The sequence below is a fragment of the Perissodus microlepis genome, chromosome 4, assembly GCF_051167445.1.
Source record: "Perissodus microlepis isolate ML-2025 ecotype Zambia chromosome 4, ASM5116744v1, whole genome shotgun sequence".
NCBI lineage: Eukaryota > Metazoa > Chordata > Actinopteri > Cichliformes > Cichlidae > Perissodus > Perissodus microlepis.
This window is the reverse complement of record NC_140464.1, coordinates 24144148-24155401: the sequence shown is the minus strand read 5'-3', so window position 1 is coordinate 24155401 and position 11254 is coordinate 24144148. Positions and strand designations below refer to the sequence as shown.

The 11254-nt window shown below is 42.2% G+C and overlaps 1 protein-coding gene across 2 annotated transcripts; it reads right to left on the bottom strand.

The window, feature by feature from the left end:
• Positions 1–102: 102 nt before the first annotated feature.
• Positions 103–10753, bottom strand: emp1b (epithelial membrane protein 1b). 2 transcript variants are annotated; one of them, XM_084926638.1, is made up of 5 exons: positions 9928–10753; positions 2985–3072; positions 2334–2439; positions 1493–1633; positions 103–1378 (listed from the first exon to the last, which is right to left on the bottom strand). In XM_084926638.1, exons 2-5 carry the CDS (start codon positions 3060–3062, stop codon positions 1212–1214), a joined length of 492 nt encoding a protein of 163 aa, XP_084782764.1. In that variant the 5' UTR covers positions 3063–3072; positions 9928–10753; the 3' UTR covers positions 103–1211. The 2 variants fall into 2 exon arrangements, with proteins under 2 accessions (XP_084782764.1, XP_084782763.1); XM_084926637.1 differs by lacking the exon at positions 9928–10753 and adding an exon at positions 4591–4773.
• Between the last annotated feature and the right edge of the window lie 501 nt (positions 10754–11254).

Sequence of the window (11254 nt, the reverse complement as noted above, 5' to 3'; positions counted from 1 at the left end):
ATTATGTATAAAATGTATATCAACCTTCACTTTGTGAGCCAGTGTAGTTAATTAAGAAATCCATGTCGTGACAACTGGAGAAGAAAGAAAAAACACCTCCAATAACTGATTGAAAATCACGTTTTAATATAGTAAAAATCACTGTCAGTGTCATTCATCATGACGTACAAAGGTAGCAAAAATAAACAAGAGCATACAGAGCGTCATGGGAAACAAATTATATTTACAGACTACATCTCATACACCAAGAGTAAAGCTAGTTGCCTTTCAGTGTGGAAGCAGGTTTAATCTGGGTGATCGAATTTATGCTTTTAGAAACTAATATGACTACATTTACAACCAGAAAAGACAGCTGAGTCTTTGAGTTATGTAAAATGACAACTTTCAAACACTCCATGAGAACGTAACCAAAAGGCTTTTATGTGTTTTCTGCATTCACGCTGAAGCAAAGTAAATTCATTTTGCCTTTACATTTAGTATTAAACTGTATCTCCAGGGTTTCGCTTGATTTGGTGTCTTCCCAATTACAAACAATTACAGCACAACCTCAGCAGCATCATAATATCGGCTTTCCACCGTATATCTTTGTATAGTCTTATTATATTTTTATATATTATGTAAGACTTCAAACAGATTAGCTACGGGTTGATTGCATTATGTTTTCACTCTGTTTATTCAGTGGCACACTGTATGAAGTAATACAAGGGCAAATTAAAAATTAATAAACTAACAAAAAAAATTCTAAACAATAAAACTCACCCATTTCCATATTATAAATGTACATTACAAACTGCTTTTTTTTTTTTTATAATAGAGGGATATTAATAGGTCTTAGTCTATGATAGCATCTTATAAACATTAAGGCCTTTTTTTATGTAATTAAAAAAAATAAAAGATTGTTTATCATTAGATGCCCTCAATAAATCCAGCCCCACTCTGGGCTGGAAATACACTCAAATACAGCTGTGATCGACTGAGCCTGAAGAAATAAGCCCGAAACTCCGATTATCTGAAAGCAGGCTCAGTTAAACACCAGTATGTATTTGAGGAGGATCAGCAGATCTACTATATCTATCGCTGAATATACACTAGCAGCTCAAATCTGATGTCTAAAACAGATACATGTAAACACAGACCACACACTGTAATTAAAGCCAGATTTTAGCTGGAAGAGCAGATTCAGTTAAGGGTTCCAGGTTTGAATTCTGGAGCTACTCCGCAGTCTTCTTGCGTAGCACGAAGTAAATGATGGAGGAGAGGAATGTGAGAGCGAAGGCGATCCACGCCAAAATGAAGCAATGGCCGTAACTACCCAGATTTTGTTCAGTAGTATGGAAGCCGTCTGTGTAGATGGAGGCTGCGATCATGATGCACAGGCCTGAAGTGAAGGAAACATGGAGACGAGTGAAGATGCACATCAGCGGACGTCATACAGAGAGAGAAACACCCTCAGTGAAAGGAATAAAATATAAGAGAAAAAAGAAATACTCACAGGCAAGGAACTGAAAGACACCAGAGACGAGGAACCTCTGTCCTTTGGGGAGGGTGAAGAGCTGAGCCACAAACACGAAGATTCCAATGATGGAGAATATACAAGCTAGCACCGAGCTGGCCTGCACTGCTTGGAGGTAACCTGCAGGGGGAGCCAGAGAGAGCAAACGCAATGAAGATACAGAGTGTGTGAAAGGGTGTGGGGGGTGTAATAGCTTAAGGACACTCCCTGGAAACGGCAGCACTGCAGTCACATTGAACCTTTGAAAATCTCAGACACAGTTGCAATGCTGACAGGCAGGAACATTACGTTCAAACACGCCAAATGCTTTATGGTAAAAAGACGCTGATCACAAACAGCTAAAACAGTCTTGTATGTTTGACTCAAGGCAATAACTGCATACAAAAGGATTAGGAAACAGTCTTCATTTGCAATGCAAATAATACAGAGTTTGGGTGAGTGTAAACTCATTGTGTGTCCCACCAAATGATGCAGATAAAAAGCATGTTCCTGGATTCAACTCTCAATGATTAAAATAGGTGTTATATTTAATATGTGAGCTCCAGGTCCTAAAGTATTGAATCAGATAGTACTCTTAAGAGAATGCACCGTATATATATTTAAATCTTAGTTATCTTCCCTTATTAATGGAGCATCACTGTTTAAAATCACAATGCAGTCACAGTGTGTTTGTGCATCTAACTGCGCCTGTGCAGCTCTGCTTAACTCAACTGACCAGCTACATGTCATAGCATCAAACTATTACTAATCTCTTACTTTGATTCTACACATACGAACACGTAACACTGAGAGGTGCAAGCATGGAAACATGTTCTCTTACTCTCTGGGTAGTGTGGAAGATCAACAGAATGCCATGAGTTATTCACGAAAATCCAGCGGGCCCATATATCAGTGGGCATGTTTCCGGCTGTGATGACCCACCAGGCCTGACGGGGAAGACAAAGACAATATTTGCAAAAATATTAACAGAATTCTTGTGTGCTAAAGTAAAAGCGGTGAATCAGTATGAGTGGAATTTAAACAGGTAGATACTGCAGCAGCAGTTATGGTGTGCATTTGCAGGGGGGAATTGTGACAATATGAAGAAGGAATTCACACGTTCCTTTAACTGAGACAAATCTCACTCAGGTATGCAACAGTGGCTGCAACGCAGGTGAGACTCGCATATAGGTATGCGCACTTGTGTGACGTATCTGGGTAAGACGCTCAGCGGTATGGGGTGATGACACAGAGCTCGTCACCATATATCGCACAGAAATGTCAAACATGTGGCCATCCAGAAGAACAGCTGGCCGCACGCCGAGAAGGAATGAATTCCTCAACAGATGAATCAGTCTCAACTCTTTGCCCATCCATCATGTCAGAGATGCACAAGGCCTGAAGCTAAGGGAGGAGGCTAGCAGCAATGCTGGGGCAATTATGGCTTGAGCATGGAAGAAGTCTATACACGGATAACAAGAATTGCACTTACATTGTCAATAGTGGCCGTCAGGAGGATGATGATGCAGGCGATGTGGAGAACAAAGATGGCGGCGAGGAGAATCAGCATGATGACTGTGCTGCAGAGAGGAAGGCACAACTTTAACATGTAACAGGGCGAGTAAAATAAACCAAGCAGACTAGGAAGGAACAGTCAAGCATGGCCTACAGCTAACTCATTGTGTTGTTTGGTTTTTCTTTAGTAAAGGAAGCCTTTCGTGCGAGTCCCAAGTGTGTGTGCGCGCACACATCCTCATGAACGCACGCATTCAGTGCACCAAAGCTAGGCCCAAACCTGGCACCCGCTCAGGGCGTGGCTTCTTAACGTCTAATTACCCTGGTTTACGACTCCCAGTAAAAGAATCAGAAGCGCTGATGGGCAATTGTGTTTCAAACAAAATCAGTGTATCCCTGGGAAAGCAGATACCTCTGGTATAGAGACAACTGTGGAGGAAAGTTCATGACAGGCAGTTGAGTTTGGGCTTGTCTCGGGGCATGGTGATTACAGTGGAGGAACTTGCCACTCCCTAAAATAACTGTAGAGACTACACTCTGTTCTCTGCACCTTGATGCTCCACACCTGATCCCCTTAGTCTGAATCGGACTGCTCGCTATCTCCCGACTTAAAAAAGAAACTTAAGCCTAGCTTTAAAAACTGTTCCCGCTGACTGATTAGTCAAAAAAGATGGCCCCGCCCATGAGATATCAGTTAGTTTAGAATTTGTTAATCTAATGTATACAAGAGCTATGTTTGGCTGTATCTAACGATAAGGCTGCTCTGGGTGTGAACAGAGAAAGAGGCACATCTGGAATGCGCTGGTTCTCTCGGCTGGTAAAGGAGTGTTCATGGGATGGGTCCTCATACACGCTTCACACGCCCGCCAGTTCCCTTACTTTCACACGCAACCACGCACGTATACAAAAAGAAAAGGGGAGGGGGGCTCGCGCACATGTGATCGCACATACTGGCACATCCCCGCAAAGTAATTTCCCACGTTTTGCCCACTTCCAATCTAGTGACAGCGAAGGCAAATATTGGCTCTGCGGCTCAGCCTGAAGGCAGAGAACGCAAATAGAGAAAGAAGGACCAAACTTTAATGAAAAAAAGCTGTGAGCAGAAAAACAACAACAATAACAACAAAGTTAAAGCTGATGCTTTCATTTAAAACACGCACACTGAGCACTTTAATCAAAGAAGACATGTTGACTGCTCCTGTGGGCTTTTCCCCCGACTAAATCTGACTCTAGCATATTTTTCATACACAAAATAGACCACATTTGTTTGGGGCAAGATCTGAGAATGTAGCAAAACCACAAGTCCTGGTGCAGGAACTGAGACTGGAGCAAAACCTGGTGAGGAACAAGTTGCTTTAACGGTAGAGCAAAGAAAGGTAAACAGGCTCTACTTCACAGATGCACAGACACACACGTCACCACACTTTAGCCTTTTTTATCATTAGCTTTTCTTATCTTCCAATGAAAAAAACCCCAAAACATTAATGCAAAACTACAAAACAAGCTTCTATTCAAACACCACTCAAGCTTGATGAAACACCTGTAGAAAAGCAGCAAAAGAAGAAGAAGAATCTTTGACTTACTGTTAGGTGGCTGTTTGTCTCTTCAAGTCTAATTCCTCCTGCTCTCAAAGACACCGATTTCAGACTGTGTCCAAATGTATAAACACAAGTTCTACTCAATCTGCCCACTATTTTACCCTGCCCTCTTTTTAAGTCCACACCCAGGACAAGCCTCTTGCTGACTTGATCACATAATCTCTGCCCCTTTTTCTTTCTGTCCCGTCTCCACCTCCTCCTCCTCGACTCTTCACTCGTCGTCCCACCCTCCCTCTCTCTCTATGTGTACACATACCAACGCTCAAACGGACACTTAGTTTCTCTGTGTTTGGTGTGTTTTGCCTTTGTCACTCAGCTGATGGTGGTGATTTTCTCTGGGAGGACACACGTGATGATTCACTGACATTATGTGGGAAAAGCAGCGGGGGGGTGGGGGGTGGTTAAAGCCTTGGACAGTGATTTTACGCATGTTGCCATGGCAGCAGACTGTAACCACCCAAAACACAATCACATTGTTACTAGTGTGCGTATGTTATGTACCAACAATCATAACTTAGGTGCACGGATGCACACAAACACACATAACTGTGAATTTATTGTTTCTCCCTAATCACTGCCATGCGCCTTTTCCAGCTTTTGTTACAGAGGAAGAGGTTTCAGGATAAAGGAATGTTGGTGCTTGCCATCGAGGGAAAAATAGCTGGAGGCCCAAACGAGTGCAGCTCGTTGCTTAAGTGAAAAAGATGGAGCAGAAAAGGGGGAGGAGGTTCTTTGCAGAAAGTAGGGTGGCAGTGAGGTATTTCACGCCGCTCGAAGTTCATTAGTTATTACTTATTATTACTCGTCTGTTCCTGCTGATGATTGAGGTTCTGCCAATGACTCCAGTGAGTCAAAGTCATCTGCTTCTTTAGCAGATCGCACAGATTACTCACAGGAAGAACCTTACAGAGGGAATCTATTAGGCTTGTCCTCATTTTCAGTGCCATGCAGGCTGTGTGTACTGTAAGAATAGTGGACGTATGGGATCAGGGTATGTGTAAGCGTCCTTGTGAGCTAGAAGAGCCTTCGAATGAGCCTAGCAGCATGGCGGTTCAGTGGTTAGCGCTGGCCCTGGGTTCAACCCCAGATATAGGTCATGTGTGGAGTTTGCATGTTCTCCCCATGCTTGAAATCATGATAGGGCGAAGCGGTTGTCAAGAGTTTCACTGTAGTTAAATTAAAGTTTAACACTATGAAATCACAGGATTTCATAGATAATCATAATAAGTAGATTTCTTATCTCAGGTACACATCATCTCAGTTGTGACAACCGTAGCCCGACCCACCTTCTGTTTGCGAGGGGAAACCGTTCTACCTGTGACTCACGCAGAAGCCACCCTAGTTTGAGTCAAAGAATAAGAATTTGAAGCTGAACTTGAGCATGACAGGTTTCCTTTCAAAGGCTTTATCAGTCCATATCATCATAAACTATTTAGTTACGGCCTAAAATGTGTTACACAACCCACAGCAAATCAAACATTAACAATGCAGCGTGCTGGTGTCAGAGCCTCATAACTACATCTAACAGCAGTTACACTGTACATCCTGTTTTCCCTCACAGTAATGGACACAGTAAGAGGCGAAGACTGAATTAGAAAAAGTAGAATTTCCACATCATGGTTGTATGCCTCTACTAACCAGTCAAGTTGAAACATGTTAGTTAGTTGTCCAAGTTGGTGGTGTGAGAATAGATGCTGTCTGCTTCACAGAGTATGAGGATAATACTCTGTGATTTCTGACATCTACAAAAAAAAAACAACAAAAACCTAATTTGACCTGGATTTGTTAAGCTCTGTTGTAACTGTTTTGCTCTGTGTGTAGTGTATGAGTGTGCAAGTTCAATGGGCAATAGCGCTAATGTGTGAATAACAAAGGCTTACACACAACAGTAGACAAAGCTACAAATATAGATGCTGCTGCAAGAAGCTGCACATTAAGAGTAGAAGCTTCATGGAGCACCGGACGACTACACTATACAACAGTCATGCTGTTTCCATGTGAGCCACCAAGTCTAGTGTGACTAACTCAGAAAAACAAATATGAATTGTAGCCACAAGTTCCTCTTTTTAAAAGAGTTGCTGACATCACAGCAACGAGTGCCGTTCGACTTTTTGAGTATGAAATGTCATCATATTTTAATTTTAGCTCATTTTAAATTTGTGTAAATTGTTCCCACACAGTTAGAACTTGAAATGCCACTTGCATTGTAAATCCCTATGACAGGTGAACTTACAGTAAAGCACGATGATGTCAACCGCTCGGAAGCACGAGGGGCGGAGACTAGTTCAAAGTTTGAATTCGGTTACTAGACAACTGCAGCAAGTGTAAGGGCATATGGCGAGGTTAAAGACGAGCTGATGAGCAGCAAAACTGATAGAGTATTCTGCACGTGATCATTTAGTCTACTGATTATATCTCTGACCATTTGGACGTTTTGATCTTTAAACGAGGTTTGCAGCAGAAGGAAGTGGAAGGTGGCACTTCCTGAAAAAAACTATAATTTGATGATAAAAATAACAACAGATGCAAGTAGGTAGGAAAGTCAAACACAACGTAGATGAAGCATCCAAAAATAATCTGTGTGTGGACTGGGAGGCTGAGATCACTTGTTTGCTTCTGCTGAGAATTAAAGTATGGCCAACAACATTTCTGAGTCAAAAGCTTGGCGGTGAGTTGGCATCGTATTAGGCTACCTCGGCCTCAGGTATGAGCCAGCAGGATAATAGCACACTTCAAAAAATAGCTTCTAGTGCAGACCAGAGCAGAGGCTGCTCGAGGTCACAGCAGGGCTAACTGTGTGGCTCATAACATGAAAGCGCGCACACAAGCATGCTTCCATACAAAACACTGTTGTCTCACATTGTTCTTTAGTATGACAAGAGCAGAATCAAGACTACAGAAGCCCTCAGATGAATGAGTGGTCTTTCATTCATTCACTCACTCTTTCAACACTCTATTTCTGATGCCGCGCCTCAGTCACGTGACCTAACGTTCCACGTCCCGCCCTATGGGAAAGCATCCTAGTCCGTTGAAATTGCGCACTTCAGGTTTTGGAATGCAGTTGCATACATCATCCAGCAATGTACGCCAAACATCATCTGTGGGAAAGCTGGGAGATCGGTGCATGTGATCAAGTCCTGTAATTTGTGCAATGTGACTTCAGATAAAAAACTGCAACTGCTTAAAATATACAATCAAAAAAAAGTGATATTGGCTGAAGAAAACAGGAGGAGAAAGGAGAAGACAAAGCTGTGAGAGGAGAATGCGGTTGGGCCTGCTCCTGTTCTGGGCGTGTCGACCCCACCTTGCAGCGAAGTTAAGCTCAGGTTTGCAATGTTCTATTCAGCGCGACAGGCCACTCCCTTCAGCCTGTTCATCTCGCCATAACATTAGAAAAGTGTTGGGAGTTTCTGAGGAAAAAACCCCCAAAACAAAACAAAATGAATGCCTGGACAGGAAAACTGACTTCTTTGTTTTTTTGCCACATTAGTTATGCAAGAATCATGCCAGCCCCCCCTTTTTTTAAGTTCTCGGTGTAATTTTGGGAGAGGAAATTGCTATGAGTCATGCATCAGTCAGCTATCATTTTTTTTCAGAGTGAAAAACTTAGCGGGTGTTTTGCACACCGCAGTTGTGCATGCAGCAGGAGGGGTGGGGAGGGGGGTCGGAGCGTAGCCACGGCAGATGTCTCAGATCCAAACACAAGTCGACAAATCACGTGCCTCCATAACTGTTAAAGGAGAACCAATCAGGTGGCTTGCTCAACACACAGCCCTTTGTCGTGCTGGATCACTCAAAACAGTCGTCATACTGTGTGATCGACAGAGTGTTGTACTAATACTGATTCCTCCTCAGCGTATGCTCATTCATGGCGGTCCAATTTCAGTTTATTGCACACTGTTGGGTTCATTAAAGAGCTGAAAAGCAGAACTCAATGTGCTCTGCAACAATCGCAGGAACACACATTACTGCAAATGAGCCATGAGACCTGCCAAGACAAGGGCTTCTCAATCATGGATTACCTGTCTCACCTTGAAGCCTTGAGCTAAGCCCTGCATTTTTGATTTAGTGGCTGTTTGCGGCACTGGTATTGCTAATCATTTATCACTTTGACACATGTTAAAATGTTTGGAGACGAGCCTCAGATAGAGCCCAGCCACGTGATGCGGATACATGAACAAGGCGTACAAAAGAGCAGATCTCTACGTTTTGGTTGGGCAACGTCAAAATCCTTTAATAAAGGTGGTTGTTAGGAGTGAGGAGTGAGGGAGGATTTCGACACGGCCGTGTGAAACAAAGCCATCCCATCGGTGCCTACATGCCAACACAGTGAGCCTGACCACAGCCAAGTCGCTGGCGTATTTACACAATAGTAATGTTCTCAGTCTGTGGTTAGCGTCTCACTCGCCTCATTCCTGTTCCATCTCACAATATGTCACACCCTGCTCTGAGATTTCTAAACCTCTCCTATAAAAACAGTGACTGGGACTCCTTGGAAGAAGCCAGAGTGAACGAAGGGGCCCAAAAAAGTCGATGTTGAAACTCTTGATTTGCCAAGGGGCAATTGTGTAATTTCAAAAGTAGACCATCACCCTTATCTCTGCTCCCGGTGTCACCAGACTGGTTCTGATGAAAAGCCACGGAACAGGCATGTCAGCCAAGGCGTGAGCCGCTCGCTCAGTCACAGCGTTTATAAGCACAGGGATATGTGAGCAGATCATCTTGAGAAAAGCAAATATGAATAAACTGTACTCCAAATTAATCAACTTCTAAGGGAGTTACCCAGCACAGACAGAGAAACACACCAACACACAGAGTTTCCATTCCCACCCTCCTTTTCTCTGCTGCTCTGGGGCGAGATGGTCATCAGTTTCAGTTTCCAGTAAAACTTTTTTTTTTTAGTCTTTCTTTAGACAAAGACATTTAAGATACCGTTCATTTAGGAACCAAAATGAGTAGCAGGGTAACACCCGTGATGTAAAAAAGTGGGTTAATTCATATTATTTACGACACTACTTTTTAATCAGGTGTTCTTTTTCTCTAAGACCTGATAAATATGGACAAAAATAACCATCGTTTTACAAAACTGGCCCCAGTTTTTTATTTTAAAATACATGTTACCATTTAAGCAAAGTTACACTATGATATGGTGTTAGTCTTCATACACACAGCTGTACACAGTGTTAGCATCTACTGACATAAACAGCTCAAAAAGTTTCAGGATTTTTAATACAAACTATTTCTTTTTTATATACAAATCATACCAAACCTTAGCTTGCTACCTTACTAGTACCAGGTTGGACCCCACGTTTGCCTTCATACCTGCTTTAATTCTTCGTGGCATAGATTCAATGAAGTGCTGGAAACGTTCCTCAGAGATTTTGATCCATGTTGACATGACAGCGTCACACAGCTGCTGCACATCCATGATGTGAATCTCCTGTTAAACCACACAGAGAGCCCTGGTGACTGTGGAGGCCATTTGACTACAGTGAACCCACCGTTACGGTGTGTTGTCCTGTCGGAAGCATCCAGCAGAAGATAAGCACGGTGTGGTTATAAAGAGATGGACATGGTGGGCTGCAATAATCAAGCAGGCTGTGGTGTTTAAATGATGCACAGTTGGTCCTAAGGGGCCAGAAATGTGGCATGAAAATATCCTTCACATCGTTACATATCGCAACCAGCCTAAACCGCTGGTACAAGACAGAATGGATCCATGCTTTCATGTTGTTCACGCCAAATTCAGACCCTACTATCTGAATGCCACAGGTCAAAGGAGTGTGCCCAGTCGTCTGACCGAACACTGACATTTCTACCCGGAGGACTGCTGCTTTCTGGACATTTTCCCAGTAGATCAACAGCTCCTGATTCACTCAGACCAGCCCATTTGGTACCAGCAACCATGCCACATTCACTTAAATCACCTTCATTCTTCATTCTGATGCTCAGTTTGAACTTCTCCATGTCTACATGCAGTGACCTGCTGCCATGAGATCAGCTGATTAGCTATTTCTATTAACGAGCAGCTGAAAAGATACACCTGAAAAATAACCTCATTTCTTTAAAAACAATCCTGAGTTCAACCTAATCTTTATTCTGAAAACATAATTTCAGATTGTTGGTGCCTGATGATGCTAATTATTTACATTGCATATTCATTCATGCATATTTTTAACTACATTTTAAATACTACATCATGAAGCACACATGTTTTTAGTTTCTGATTCAAACAGTTGAATCTATTTCAAAATTTCCACATTACAAAAAAAAAAATCTAATTTCAATGATTTCATCTCACTTTTAATTGTGTGGTTTTGAACATACAGCTGTACGCACTATTAGTGGCTGATATGAACAATTTTAAATACTTTAAACTGACGTCTAATGCTTATTTGTACAATTTCCTTTTAAACATATACTTGTAGGTGCTTTACAACATATTGTTCTGTTTATTTATTCATTTACTGTCTTATTTACAACATACACTGTATATTTGAGCAAACACTGCAATACCTATTGAAGCAGGAGAAGAGAAGCTGAGAACAGAGGTAAACACTGTGTGAAGGGCCATCAAAATCAAATTAAGACATCAAAGAATCGGCTAAACACACAGCTAAGAGAATTTATCTCTGAGCATTTGCTTGTG

What these genes read in the sequence shown, in the direction of transcription:
- emp1b (XM_084926638.1), bottom strand. Translation starts at nt 3,062, where the DNA reads ATGCTGATTCTCCTCGCCGCCATCTTTGTTCTCCACATCGCCTGCATC. An exon ending in TGACGGCCACTATTGACAAT is followed by an intron (nt 2,440 to 2,984) that starts GTAAGTGCAATT and finishes CTTCCCCGTCAG; the next exon opens with GCCTGGTGGGTCATCACAGC. An exon ending in TGTCTTTCAGTTCCTTGCCT is followed by an intron (nt 1,379 to 1,492) that starts GTGAGTATTTCT and finishes CCTTCACTTCAG; the next exon opens with GCCTGTGCATCATGATCGCA.